We start from the raw sequence: 16,475 nt of genomic DNA, 5'->3' as shown, positions 1-16,475 counted from the left end.
AGACCATTGTTGTCTATTGATGGGAAGGAAAATAAAGATGCTCATTTTACTCTATCTATTCCTCATCGCTCCGACTGTGTTCCGAGAATTTGCAATATCCAACTTTAGCAACATCAAACAATAGAATAGGATAAATGATACACAAAAGCAAACAGAACCGTCAAAACAACGTGAAATATCCGTTACGAAAGTTCGTTTATGCGAAAAGTTAATAAAAGCATAAAGCCTTCCACAGACAAGCCGATAAGACGGCACAGTTAAGACGAATACATGATTCACGCTCAACTTGGTCGCGTGTCACTGACCTTCACGTAATTGCGTCCGGATGTGCGCCTGCCATAACACCGTGTACTTAATCATGCCACGTTCCGTTTCACACAGCGCACCCAAACAAAGCGAGTTCGAATTGAGTCACTTGAAATTTTTACGTCCCCTTAAACTACAATTCACCTCATTAGAATCAGGTGGGCTAAGAATGGGGAAAGTGCATTTCTGCACGATTTGTGTAGGCCACCCTACAAACGCGACATGTCACTTCGGCTCCCCCGCCACCCTTTTTAACCCTAGGGACGTCCTCTAGCTCGTGTCGGTCGGTATTCAAATTTAATATTGTTACTTTTATAAGACTTTACAGTGAGAGTATTATTAGATATTTGTAACGTTTAAAAAAAGATGTTATTACAAAACAACACTCGCGACAGAAAAATATTCTATATGGCTTTTTAATTTATTCTTTTATATTTTTGACTTAAATTTACTTATTCATATTTATTTAATTACAACATACATTACGGTTCCAAAAATCGTGATTCAATTTATCAAATGTACGAATAATAAATACGTAGACGTTTATTTAAATCGAGATTTATTTTACATTAATTAAGAATGTCATTCAAGTTCAGTAGTAATATATTCCAAATTACGAAACTATTAAGATTTCTCTTTAATAAACATTAGCAAAATTTGAAAGTTACGCAACCGAGTAAGCTATCTGCATACTTGTATACATTAAAGACTGAGAGGCGATACGCCGGTGCATTTAACGGTAAATATGTAAAATTATGCAAACAGCGCGCCGAGGCAGGCATGTGCACGCAAAATTTGTACCCGGGACTAGAATGCAGATTGCTTAGTTAACGAATAACACAATCACATATAATACATTTATCGCTATGCTAAAAACAAATAAAAGAAAAATCTATTTAAGGTTAAATTAATTAGGAGAGTTAAAACGACTGTAAATAAAATATATATTTACAATAAATACTAGTTAAAGATTAACGAGAAAAATTTTATTTTCATTACATAAATTTCATCTATTTGAAGGTCAAAAATAACAATATCTATAAATAGAAGTTAGTAATCGATGTTTTATTCGGCTTACAAGATATGGTAATGATGACCTTAGAGTCGCATAACTTATCAACGAAGTAAACACGCATAGTCATGATTCTAATTTAGAATATATTCATTTTTAATATCAAATAAAATGTTTTGTCAGAACAAGGGCACAAGAACAACTTGAGATCGTATCAAAAACCAGTCTTGTTATTATGTTATTATTAGTCATTTCAACCTTAAATATTTAACGTCATATTTAATTAAAGTTACGTAACTATAGACGAGGAAAAATACTTAATTAAACTTAGATATGGATTTTTTTATTACATAATACTCATTTTTATAAAAACTAATGTGTTTTCGATAGAAGTTTTTTCTATTGGAAATAACTTCGCAGTGTTTGTACAACGCATATTTCTTAGAGTTTATAATTAGAACAAATCGAAGTCTTTTATTTAAAGAATAAAATAAAACTATTATTGTATTATGAGAAACAAGAGAACAACGTCGCCCATAATTGATTCCAGATTGTTTTGTGTAAGCATGGTTTCGGAAGGAGACTGGCTCTGTTACTCGAGCGAAAGCAATTAAAATCAGATTGTTCAGTAAACAAACGAGGCAAGCCGCGGATGCCGATCCAATATCCGAATTCCGCTTAATTCCGCTTATCTCACAAAGGGCTGTCGCTTGCACGTCCCTTTGTAATTTACATAACATGTGCACGTTATACTTGCATTGTAAGGTACGTGTCATTAAAGTCCTATTAAAGCCGATGAAAACTTCTCTAATATTGTTTCGTATGAAGACAAGGTCACAAATGTTAAAAAGTGTTATAACCCATGTCGTTACTATCAAATTAATTGAGATGAGATTCAAAGAAACTAAAGACTTGTTAGCTCTATAAAGACTGAAAATGATTTTTTTTATTTAATTTTAAGATACCTAAAAAATAATCAACAATGTTTACCAAACTATCAAACGAAATAACCCACCAACCTTGGTCGCGCCACTAGTTTAAAGTTCAAACTTGTTCTGCCGAGGCAGTTTAGTTTTCAACGAAAGTGACTGAACTTCGATGAACAGTAAGTTTAAGCGATTCAAGTAATATTTGTCCCGAAGTCCGAACTCCGGACCCACCGTTCGCAACTTTGAAAGTAATATAAAGTTTTCGCTCTGAATAAACTACAATAGCTTTTGTAAGGCGGAGTGAGGAACTTTTATACTACAAAGAAGCTGTTTGCTTATCGATGGAAGCTGCAATATTACCATTAACAATAATTAAAACATCTTTACTACCCTTTCTTCATTTTATAAATTATAATTTAATAAATACGATAAAGTTCTTATCGTATTTATTAAATTATAATATATAAAATAATATTACAGGTATAAATTAGTCTCATATTTGATCGACTTTTAGGAATTGACGTCATTACTATTATCTTTCAAACAAACATTTCGTGGCGTCACAGCTGTCACAAACATTCGTGAAGTGGAAGGGGTTTTATAGCGACTATAACGGAGCTTTCGAATACTCAATTTAATTATTGTCACTTTTGTACAGGGTAAATTAGATCTAGATAGACTATTGTGTGTATATAATTATCTGTATCATAATATATTTAATTTAGAATGTACTTATTTCTTACTATTGTCGTAAAAAGCATAACGAGGATTACTGACATTATACATGATGTATATAATATAATTATTAAAACGCAAAATACACGATTCACTTAATTTATTTTAATTCAAATAAAATCAAATCAAAACCCGGCAATTTAATGTTTTTCGCATCGACGAGTACGGTCTACATTTAACTGCAGACTTGTATAATCATAACAACAGCATCTAATGGTCTAAGTATTCCATTGTGGTTATGTTAACAAAAGTATACAAATGCAAACTTAACATAAAGGAAATTGAGCAACAAATTCAAATTTTAACAAAGCAGATTTTTATAGTGAAATAGTTTAAGAGATTGTATATATGATAAATAAATTAAAAACCAGATATACCTAAGATTAGAAAACGCCACGATGTGTTACACATTATATCAGCGTAAATAAATTATAAAGTAAAATATTTTATACATTTATTCACACGCAATTTGGTAATATTTTTAAATATTCAAATTTTTAACATTTGTTTAATTAATTAGTTAACATTCGTTCATTCAACATCACCTAAAATGCTATTAATTAGTAGTAGTAGCCATTACCAGAGACCCTAAATCGGAAGTTAATGGAGATATTTATTGCGTCGCAGTCCATTGCAAATGGCCGCCAAAGCCGACAATGCCGCCATCGCCATACCGTCATCCATCTTTGCAGCAATCACCAGTCAAAGCGCGGACATTATAGAAAGTATGGGGTACGGAAGTGCTGATTTATTGTACACCCACGCTCTGAACGATCATTGTTTAAAGCTTTTATAGGTTACATTTATTGGGTTGTCGTTGCGTTCTAAGAGACACATTTTTAACACATCAATGATGGTTCAATGAAATAAATAAAGCAAAGCCGTTACAATATCTTCGATAATAGTTCCATTGCATACTATGACTGTAGAACTGGATCTACTGAAACTAATTTTTATTCCCGTTGCCTTGTTTCACATTTTAATGTATCGTTTTTGAACTTTGCCGCCTTGATCTGAGTAATCTAATCCGGAGCCTCGCAACCTTATGCGATTAACTGCATCACCAAGAGCGTTTTTGGTGTCTTCTGGTTTTAATGAAGGTTAAATTATGTACGCTAAGTCGTTCACACGAGTACCTGTAGCTATCTGTAACGCATTATCTGCGGTGGACATTCACTCTCTTCGTGTGGTTAATGGGTTGTACCGGTTTTCATAAGCTGTTGTAACTCAAACTCTTCCTGGACCTAGCGATACTACCCGTTTCTTGGATTCAGTTCGCAAAACCTAATCAAGCCCTAATCAAATTTATAACCCTACTAGGTCAATTACGTATTATCTTATTTAGCGTCGTTATTAAAACACCTCTGGACTTGTATACGTTATTGTATTCATTAAACATAATTAAATAATGTTTGATAATGGCGCATGTTCAGGGGTGAACCTAATTTAATTGCGATAAGATATCGATGGACGGTGCTCAAAATCTTCCTACCTTCCTACTAGAGGATAAATTTGGATGCCAGTTTTCGCTGGTATGGAGGATTCATAAAATAATTTCTAAATATCTTTGTGTTTCTGAAATGTTAAGCTTGAATAGCTGACCAGAGATGTATTACAGAAGGCAACCAATCTGACTGTCAGGCTTAGTCAGTGCATCTGAATAGTTAGAATCTCTATAAGCCGTTCAAACGTACCATTCGCCTTTGCAAACGGCTTAATGTGTTCCAGAGATTCACACTGAGTCAGCCTTGCAAGGCCTTTGTAAATCTAATTTATTATGTTAATTAATAATTACCAAATTACAAAAATATATTGTAATATTTTATGTATACATTTATGCAAAAATGTTCCGTTTCAAATGGATTAGTAATCCAATTGTCGAGCGTCACCTACAGTTGACTAAAAGAACACAACACAAAATAATATCTTATTTTATTTATTAGGTGGTTAGGTATACACTAAAAGCGTTTATAATGAGCACTACATAATACGAGTATAATTCTAGATAAGCGAGTTTAGGATCATACGTAAGGATTAGTATTCAATTATACCAATTCATATTTCAATATGTGCTTGTACAAGGTAGAAGTGACTACTCTTGCGTGGTCCGTTTAATAAAATAGTGTTATCATTCCTAGCATGAACAAAAAATATTACCTGCAGGTTGTGGTGGCGGTTCTGTGGTAGTGAGCTGACCGTTGCTTCGGACGCTCGCTTTTTTCCTGCCTCCAGTAGTAGCTGGGCTTTTCGTAGCTTCTCTTTCAACCCTCTATAACAAGAAATAGGTTATAAATATCATTACGATATAATTTTCAATTTAAAATGTTAAAACTAAATCCTGTCAAACGAAACACTTCCCGAAACGATATATCATATCAATCCATAAAAATAAATGCATATTTTTTATAACATTATGTCCCACATGACGCTTAATGTAGCTTTGAGTTCGATTAAAATATTTTATTAGATTTAAGCTTGTTTTTCGTGAAAAATGCAAATAGATTTTAAGCCAATTCACATGCAAACGAGTAAACAGAATATCACATATGTATGTATATTTTACTAAATATAAGGCTTGAGGTTGTATTTTAACGACTTGTGATTAGCAGAGCGTTCTGCTGGCTCATTAAAATCTAATTTAGGTCACTCTAATCGCTCGTCTTGGCTTATTAAAAACAAAGACAATTTTGACGTAAAGTAAATATCAAAGATATGAAATACTTTACACTCTTTAAAAACCAAAACGTTTAGTATATAAACATTAAAAAAGCCCTTCAAAATAGAACAATTCAGCCGTGAAGGCGTAATCCACTTATTGTAGCTGACAGACAAATCTTGGGTCCGACTTTTGCTGAGTCACCGTTCACGATTCTGCCGGTCACGACTCAAGACTCAAAGCCCTGCTATGGTCCGCCGACACAGCGACGCACCTCCACTTATTACGCTGACTTGCTGAAATGTATTTCACTGTACTGCACTAATGCTGATTGATACTCGATCGCGATAAGCTGTTAATTGATTGCTGCTCTCGATTCTATTACGTTATTCAACTTTCTCTCGTAGCCAATCTATTACAGCGTTTTTGTATTGGTGTTTGTACATTCTAAATCATAATGACTTAAAAAATCATTCTGTTTTTTACTTTATTTCAAAAAGTGATTTACTAGATCTTAATGAAAATAATATTTTATTAATTTCTTATGTTTTGAGGTACAAAACAAGCTGAGTTGGTCAAAAAACAACAATCATTTAGCAAATATAGTAATGCAACTAACACAATGAAAAATAGCCAATGAAAATCATATAAGAAAAATGGGGGATCACGAACATGGCTTATATGTGACACGTCATGCAATGTGTATTGAAAAATGGGGTAACCGTGTAGGGTGTTGGGTGTGAGAAGGGGTAAGCTGACTGTTTATCTGTTTATCTGCACCGACGAACTGTATATCCTGACAATGCGCTGCGTCATCGGGAAACTGACAAACAATGTTTCTAAACTAACAATAAGTATGAAAACTAAGGCAATGCTCTAACTACAATGAAGTGTCGTACTTGTTCAATATTTTAAAAATCACGTTAGAATACGTATGCATATATCGTATTTATTTTTTCGATGATGACTTATTTTTAAAAAATATTTCGATTAGCTTTATTAATATTGTTGCTTTGTTTATTGTTAGCCCACGTAAAGTTTTATGGATTATTCATTTATGGACGTTAGTACCTTCTCTTCACTTAAGGTCATCAATCAATTTCAAAGGACAACATGATGGATCGTCTGATATTATACATTATATTTCACACCATGACACACAAAGTAAAAACACAAGATAGCGTAGTGAAAGTGAAACACAGAGAAAGTGTGCACGCTATATGACTGACCTACGCAATCTGACTCCGAAGTGGGCCACGGTTGCTTGCCCAACAATCGCGCGGCGCATATCGTCGTCAACCCGACAATTAACATAACTATTTGCCACTAAAATTTACGATACCACAAAAAAAAAAACAAAACCAAAGTGTATAAATTATATACAGAATTATAGATTCTAAAGTAATGTTATGCATACACATGGTATTTAAATTTAGAATCGTAATAAAAGTAATTACGTTTAATTATTCACGTACACAACGAAAACGAAGACCTTATTGCAAATATGACAGTCAAATAAAAATAAATTATTTTTGTCAGTTAAGAGAAATAGATCGACGTTGCTACATAACTATTAAGAAGATATCTTTCAATAAACGTAACAAAAGTCACCATAGTTACGATAAGTAACTACACCTAAATGCGAATACCTTCGTCCTAAGTAACAGTTTTCCTACAATTTCTCTCCCTACACTCCGTCCTCCTTTTCGACACGTGTTTCCCCTCTAGAAAGGTTACGGACATTTAAAATACTTATTATGACAAAGAATGTGAAGTGTGGAATATTCTATATCGTTTTTATTCAACAAGTAGAGCTCGTAATTGAAGTTCTTATTTAAATGTAACAATAATATTTCGAAACCATAAAATGTTATTTTATAATATTGATGCCAATAAAGCCACATTTTGCTTAGCGACGGAAACGAAACCACTATTTATTGTTTCATTAATTTGTGAAATGAAATCTGAAACATTACTTCATAGAACTTAAAGTTTTATATACATATATTTGTATGGGCGTTCATAAAAGCCAACGATCCATTTTATGCCACCATAACCCTTCCGTGTCAGTCACCCCTGGTAGAAGGGTAACGTCTATATATTCGTTATTTCTTGATAAAGGAATGACCTTTAATGTATAAGTACTGGAAAGTAAATAAAGTGTTACGTTCCAAGCTACAAACTAATAGTAATAGTTAGGGATAATACGCATTGCGTGTACATAATCTATACTTTGGTGTATATGTAAGTAAGATGTTTTGGAAATTATTAATGTTTAATTAAATGTTATTTATAGGTTTTCTTAAAGTTAACACCAAAAAAATTATGAATGTACATTAATTAGGATAGGTACAATACCATATACGCCTTGATTATTACAAATAATAGTTACAACAGTTTTAATCAAATTCCGAATAAACTTTGAAATTCAATTTAAGCATTTTGTCATTCTGTTTGAGTTTATACAATACAATGTTAGTATTATCATATCTAAAAGAAGCACAAAAACAATAAATTCAAGTTTTGTTAATCAGTTTTTGTTATTGAGTTTTTAGAGGTTACTGTTTGAGGACAAATTATTATACCTACCAGTCTAACAGTCTTAATTTCAAATCCAACCTTAAAGTCGTATCATAAATATTTGATGCATGTTTAATTCATACCTAAGAGCCGTATCAAATTAAATAAAAACAATGAAACACACTATACAATAATTATAGAACGATTTAATTAACCTATGTTAATTTTTTGAAAAAGGTAATTACTGAGCTTACCGGTTGCTTTCTGTAGAATCTACATTCCGAACCAATGGTATCTATTTTTACATTGAATTCAATACTGTAACATGACAATAAGTGCTTTTATGAGCCTACTTCAATGAAGATAGTTTTTTTGATTTTAACAAAAACGGCAAACAAAACCAATATAAATTGTACCGAATGACTAAGGAAGTAATTAGAAGCGGACTGCGGCCCGAAACTAATCTGAATTCGACAAGGCCCGGCCTGTAATGGTCTCGGTACAAATTGAACTGCGATTGCTACGATACAAACAGTAGATCCAATTAACATTATTTGCAATTCAACGGATATTGATAAAGAGTTCGGTAAATTTATCAAAACGGAATATAATTACGACCTTTTTCATATAGGTATATACTAGAGCTGTAGACACTAAATTAGACGAAAAACTTGTATATTAATTAAATAGATAGCGCAAAAGGATAAAGATCTCAATGAAACCCGTGTCATTAATAATCATCTATAATATGGTGAAATTGTTGTCAATGTTTTCAAGCTGAATAAAACCTTTTTATTTTATCTTTATTTAAAATTGATTGTGACAAATTAAAATAACGAACCACATCAGTAAGTTTGTTAGTGTTCGTGTAACTTCCGATTTGACTGATTTCTAGATTTAAATTACATATTTTTTTGTAATGATGAAATTGATTCAGGACTATGTTTAGAGATCCAATACATGGTCCTAGTCATTAATAAATGCAATTTTAAATACATCTTGGGTTTATTAGAAATAAGCCGTACTTAATACCTGAAAGTAAGCGGGCAAGCATATTTCGTAATCTAATTTTAATTATATAACAGGAAAAATATAGATGGTGCTCTTATCTGCCAATGTGACTTACCGCAATGAATATTTGAATGCAGAGCTTTGCGTAGGTCGTTATCGCATTAGACAGATTCATTTTTCTAAACATTAATATTCACCTACGCTGACATTGAAACCGATACAATAACGGTTGGTAGATATTGCGGAAAAATACAATGAATGATAAATAACGTTATTAATATTTATCATATATGATTCTCATAAAAACGGTTGTAGATAATGAACAGTAACTAAAATGAACATTGATATGCTGTCATTTCAATTAGTCATAATATAAAACATTATAAAATATTACTGTATTTGAAAAATACATTTTTTTGTTAAAAAAGTCGCCGCTATAACAAGATAAAATATTAGTAAGATTTTCTCAATCTTCGATATATAAAAGTTAACAATTTTCTCATTTCTTGCTATATGCCTACATCGTACATCGATTTACTGCCCACATATCTATCAAAGCCATCAAAACTCAATATACGCACACAAGCGAACGCCGTATGTACATACAGTTGTTTAACGACGCGGGCGTGTTGTACCGCACATTATCGCAGGGGCTTTGTGGAAGGCCTTTGATATGCACAATAAACAAGGAGGGCATTGTGGGCGAGTGTAGTGAACTGTAGCCAGCAGGTATGCTTTCAACTATACAACTGGACGTTATCGATGCACGGCGTTAGCATGCTACGATTGTGCTCCAGTAATTGTAACGTTTATCATTTATTCACATTATCGCATATTGTGTATTACCTTAACGTTTGATATTCATTCAGAATGCTTTAGTATGTGCGTTTATTAATTTGAAGTTTCAAGATTCTATTATAAAAAATGTTTGCTACAATATTGAACTTCATACAAAAAAAATATAACAATGGAATATTCACTTTTATATTTCATAAGCAACGAAAATGTGTAACTTCTAAATGTAATTTATTTTCCAAAGATGTAAGATATACAAAGGAAAAATGTACTCTATTCCCCTATTGAATCAGGATTCTTGGGAAGGCTTGCCACGTAACGTTTTAACGTTATGCTCTTTCTCTCTTTTTCTTTCTGTCCCTCTCTTTAGAGGAGGCACGTTTGAGACTATTATTCGGGAGGAAAAAACAAATCAGGGTTGTTCTTAAAGTTTTTAAGGCAGTTTAAATATATTTACTACATACTTATTAATTCAAGATACTAGATTAAATATGAACTTAAAAGATAAACTACGCACTATTAAATTTCTTAGCAGTAGATCCGACGGGATATTGGCTTGTATTATAATAGTATTAGAGGTCGTAATAATTTTATCAGTTCCTTAAGAAAAATCGGATCGCATATTTAAAGCACTGTTTAAATACTACACTAGAAACATCAAGAGAGGTTTATCACCAACCCATAACAACCTCGATAGCTCATTGAAACCGACATGCAGCTCACAACGTTCTTATTTTTTCTAGTCACGCAGACCTGTACATCTCAAACGAATATCTTCGGATTGCACGTAATGCTATAAATATTACTGTTTTGTTACACCCTAATTCAATTAGTCTACATCAATAAATAGTATACGATAACTGTATCAATATACACGACACTGAAGATGTCTCTACGTCGTAAATCATAAATCCATCACCCATTTAACGCAGGAAGTTTGATAGCGGGTGAATGGCCTATTGAATATCAGGTGATTTATATTCCTTAAGCTCAGTATAATCAGCTTCCTGTTTAGATATATCAGTATTTATTTATGTTGTTAGTTATTAATATTCAAAAATACCGTATAAGTAAATAATTATTATTCGAACCTATTTGTTGTATTATTTGTAGATTAATGGATCATTTACAATATATATTTCCATCATTAGTGATAGATAGTTAACCATTACCCATCAATTTATTTCAGTTCATTAAACAACAATAAAATTGATCACAATTAGTTTCGTGAATAGAATGAATACTAAGCAACGTAATTATCTCTTCAGTTCATAAAATAAACGATCATCAATAGCATGCGAGGCTGAATAAAAAATTACATAATGAATAGTCATTATCTTATAAGTTGAAGTATTACGTAATGCAGCTGCATGCTCCGGTCGACCCCGACAGTAACAGTACTTATTGAGGCAAGTGAGCTATGTACCTACATTCGTACCGTTTAAATACCTACCTCTAGCGTATATAGCGACATTATCATCAGAGCTCAGTCTAATAGGATTGTGGAAATGACATGTTTCGCGACAATTTAATACTATCAAGGGATTACATAATACGTAATACTGATACTAATTTAATTGCTACTTGGGAAATGAAAATGTCTTTATATACTTGAATGTATTTTGAATTGTTTTTTAAATGTCGTAATCACTACGACACAGAGGCAAAAGCAGCCACCTATTACATAACAAAGCTCAACGGGCTTACGAGCATAACACTAAACTGCATAAAAACTTCCGAAAGACATTACGATACAATGACCCGAAGAGTACTTACGGCGCACGACACACCATTCAAAGAAATAATCCCGTACATTTCCAATGCAATCGTTAGCACAATTTCACAAAAAACTTTCTCAGAGCGAATATAAAAAGAAATACCACTTCGCCTCGGGTTGTACCATACTATGTTCATACGGGCGTTGTATTCCCTGTGCATTTATCTCAATGTGGACGGAGCGCTGGAGGGCAAGAGTGCAACACGACTTGTCTGACTGCTACCTCCCGTCCCGAGCCTCACCTTCTAACCGGTATCCCTAGCCCGCTCCCAAGCTAAGTCGGCCCTCTCTAACTAGATTACAACGTAAATATGGCCATTGGCTACCGATTAGTAAGACCGGTTTTCGAACCAAACATTTAGAATCGTGGTAACATTTATCCAAAGCAAACAGGCATAACGTGGTGCAATATAAATAATTACGAATTAAAGTTTATTGATCGTTATCGTAAGTTGTCTTCGACGGTAATTAATTTGTTTTAACAGTCGTTCCAATAGTAAAAGTAAAACAAAACATCCTTGATCTCATGGAGATAAACTTGGATCTGTACCAAATATCTTATATTAACGTCTTTAACGATGCGATTAAAAGAGGAAATGAGTGATAAAATTTCAAATATTATAGTAGAAACTAGGTCGACAAAGTTACGGAGATAATATAATTACTGTTTGTTGTAAAATTTAAACTTATCAACATTTACTTTATGATAAAAAAAGTTGTTAAGAATAAACTTATATGAACTATTATAACCAGTTACTGCAACTTACCTTCTCGTATGTATTGTTAGAAGTTAATTGAGATCAAGGAATTCTTCTGACATAAAACTAAATGTTTATTATTTTTCGATTTTAAGCGAGTTTGAAACTCAACTAAGAGCCAAGTTTGTGACATGTCATACAACTCAAATGAAACAACTGCAACCGTCTATTTATTAATGGAATATTTCCGGCTTTATTTGATGCCGACTGCATTGTTCGTTTGATATTTGCAAAGGCAAGTAAATGGTTTCATGTATGCGTGTCCATGTAGTGCGGTATGTTGTCAGGTAAGATTTATTCACGTAGTTGAGACATGCGGTGGGCGTGCGTGGGACGCAGACAGTACGATCGCACACCGCCTCTGCAATGTTGCGTCTAGAGTATTTAAGCCTGTATTTGGAGCGTTATCGCTTTTTACGGAATTATTTTTGTATACTTGCCAAAAAAACGTATAAATTATGTCAACGTATATCGTTTAATCAAAATTTATTATGGATAACGTTACATTATATCACAAAAGAGAAATGACGCATGAGCAACATGGAGTTGTATTTAAGCTAGCATTATCAAAATAACACTATACAAAGGATTCCAATCAACGAGTGAATGTTTATAAATAGAGTCTCCCCGACTGCGGTCGCTTTATAATACCGAACAAAGGAACAATAACGACTAACAAAGAAGTTAGAAAAGAACAAAAGCAAACATCGAAGCGAGTCAAACAAGCTGTTTCCTTCCAAGGCGACGTAATAACAATAACAATATGGAGACTTGTGCGTGCGTCGGTTAATGATGCATTCGATTGATCTAATTCGGAAGTCAATCGCTAACGCACAAGTTTGTGGAGATTAAAAGTATCCTAATTGCTATACGAATTAACGGTCGAGTGATCTGTGTCCGAAAAGAGATAGTTAAACATATTGTACAAAGGTGGAAGGGAGATAGAGCTGTTATCGGGGTGTGGCTATCAGTAGCTACTTTGTATTCAATTTGTACATAAATAGTTGCACGCGAGTGCATAATATGTATATGTGAAAATGTTTATGCATCTGTATATTAGGCAGTCATGCTCATGCTATTATATGCTAATTAGCTTTCCGAGATGTACACATTGAAGATAAGAAAAAAGTTATGTTATCTTTTATGCAATAAACGATAATATTATGATAATACAGTACCACTTTGATATAAAAGATAAACCGCTAATAAAATATTTAATGAGGTTATTTCATTGACAAAGTAAATAATGCGATAGCGGGACAAGGTAAAACTACAGGAAAAAAGTAATATAAAAATATACAAGAAAGTTTGCAGGTGCGCTACATCATAAATGTCAATGACCAATGCTAACCGGTGCTTACAGATAATTATGTGTAACGGACGCGGCCGGCGTTGTCCTCGCTGCACAATGGCCACAATTCACCAAAATCACTTCACAATGCTAAGCGGAACATTCAAAATTGGAAACATGTGACGCTAGTGCGGTGAAAGGTAAGATGCGTTCCGTAAACCGTTCCGAGCGACGAGTAACCGAGCGTAGTCGTGCCGGCGCGGGAGAATGGCGCAAACTGGAGCCGGGGGGAGGGAGGGCCCTGCGCGTCACGCCCCCGCCCGGCTGCCCGAGCGAGCCCGGCCACCAGACACAGGCTTGCATAATTAATTAGACTTCACACTTCCACTCATACATTGCACCTTCCTTACATGCAAGGTCATCGTTTTTGTTGCTATACACATTTGTGATTATCCGCACCAATTGATAAACAATCGATGTTCATCAAAAGTAAACGTTTTTACATTATCTATTATCTTGTTATATAAAATTATTTTATGATAATACTATGTCACAGATTATTTTAAAATTAATAAATGTAATTAAAAACTTAAACCGCCTTATCTGCGTTACATTTTAAATAGCTGATATGAATGATCAGATGTCATTCCAAATTATTTAAATCGAATTATTTGATAGTCCTTATCTTATTTAAGTTATTATCGTATTAAATAATCTAATTCAATAATATCTTTAATCTAGTCGGTAGGTAAAATGATACGTGACTGTCAAAAACATGAAATAAGCTGTCATGCAGGTCAAAACTTATATTAACCTTCAAACAAAACGAGAACGAAGTAATGAGTGGCACGTTAAAACAGACCCTTTTGATGTCCCAAGGGGATGGGTCGGGGGATTGCGCGCCAGACGAATCCCGGCATCCCGCACTTGTCGCGATCGATATCGTATCCGCTGCACGGGAACTCGCATTAACTAACTCTGATAGAGCCGGAAAGTCGGCCGATGTTGTTGCAAACTTTACCGATTACACGTACCCAGCGAACTCTCCTCTCTTTATAGTTAATTAATCAAATAAACAGGTCGTTGACATTGATTGCGAACCATTCACTTAATTTCTTGTGACGAATGACATATTTATTTTAGTCTTATGTAGTACTGACCTAATATTTTCGATGCATTTGATCAATCCATAAACCTTGACAATAAAGATAACATATTTCTCTATCAGAAAACATATACGTATATAATATAAGGTTAATTTTACGTTAAACTTTAAGAAAGAAAATCAATTAATAACATTCTGTTGTAAAGCAAAAACTTAAGAAATTATTATACATTCATCGAGTTTATAACAAAGACAAAACAATAGCAATTTTGCTTTTCACAAAGAAGTACGACATAGTTAATAGGGCGAAGACACAATCAAAGAGAATACATCAACGTAAACAAGTACGCCTGGAGCCAATTCCGCAGTAATAGGAAAAGTTTGAATCGATTCAAGCGGTGAGTCGGCGACTCTCACGGTACACGGCTATGAGAAACTTACTGCATTCTAATGTACACAGATCTGGTTGCGCAATTTAAACGTTTATCGATTTCAAATTATTTGCCATTGAACTAAGACGCCCAGTTCCTGACATACTACTAATATAAGTTTCAAACTAATCTAGGTAAAATTTCCATTTAAACTTTTGCTAACATATGTGTATATTACGAAAACTGTATTGTATGTAATAGTTACATACAATCAATAATGAGTTAGTGTACTTTATGTCCTATTTGTGTTTAATCGATTTTAAATAATTATAAACGTAAAAAAATATAGTTTAATGTATAACAATTCCGTTTATTCTAATTTAGGTGAATTGATTATTTATTCATAAGATTTGGCTGCTACATGAAAAGTTGTTTTGGCAATCGTCCAACTGAAATGGTTTCTGTGAAAATGTACCGAGTTTGCGAGCGATATAACTTCCTCTGCATATAACTTGGGCATAAAGACAATGATATATTGTATTATATTATTAATTATTATTTAAATATAAGACAATCAAATAATCATTACAAAATTAGATATTTTAAAAAATATGCTTATTTAAAAAGACCAATAAGAAATTGGTGTTAGTAAAGACACAAAATATAACTTTGTATTTTGTTATAAAATTATTGATTGAAATAATTAATAAAAAATCGCTTTTATAAATACATACTGGAGTTTGAAAGTTGTTTAACGTTTAATCATCGTGACTCATAGGTTTTTCCGAGACTAATATAATGTGCAAAAAGTCATTAGCAGTCTCATAAACTAAAACGGTCGAAACTATTGCCAAGCGAAAATGATTCGTTACACCTTTTCAAACTAGGTGACTGAAAGAGAAAAAAATATTCAAATGATATATAAACTTAGTTTCACTAACATGTACACATGTGCCCGAGGCGCATATGTAGATGCAATCTAAAAGCTATTTTAAAATGCAATTACTAAAGTCGCATTTACATCTTCAGTGAGCAGTCAGACTGGGATTAAGGCATAGAATTGAGCTCACATGGAAAGGAGAGGGGAATATGCTAGCACAGCTGAAGGGTAAAGCGTGGATGATTAGTTTGAGTGTACTTTGTGAATCGATAGTCCCGAACATTTATAATGCTTCTGTTATCCTCATGCTACGCGTAGATTTCATAAGA

General features: G+C 33.3%; 1 protein-coding gene across 2 annotated transcripts in view; it reads right to left on the bottom strand.

Moving 5' to 3' along the window:
* The window catches only part of LOC124543587 (lysine-specific demethylase 3A-like), a 130,163-nt gene that overhangs the window by 68,110 nt on the left and 45,578 nt on the right, over positions 1-16,475 (bottom strand). Inside the window, exons 1-2 of one of the 2 annotated variants that reach the window (XM_047121832.1) lie at positions 11,741-11,886; positions 5,140-5,251 (exon numbers count right to left, since the gene is read on the bottom strand). In XM_047121832.1, the coding sequence (XP_046977788.1) occupies positions 5,140-5,251; positions 11,741-11,878 (250 nt within the window). In that variant the 5' untranslated portion in view covers positions 11,879-11,886. Of the gene's footprint in view, positions 1-5,139; positions 5,252-11,740; positions 11,887-16,475 lie in introns of those variants that run through there. The other variant, XM_047121831.1, reaches the window with a different exon arrangement.

This window comes from Vanessa cardui, chromosome 3 (assembly GCF_905220365.1).
Source record: "Vanessa cardui chromosome 3, ilVanCard2.1, whole genome shotgun sequence".
NCBI classification, from domain to species: domain Eukaryota; kingdom Metazoa; phylum Arthropoda; class Insecta; order Lepidoptera; family Nymphalidae; genus Vanessa; species Vanessa cardui.
The sequence above is the reverse complement of the archived record's forward strand: the minus strand, read 5'-3'. Positions and strand labels throughout refer to the sequence as shown.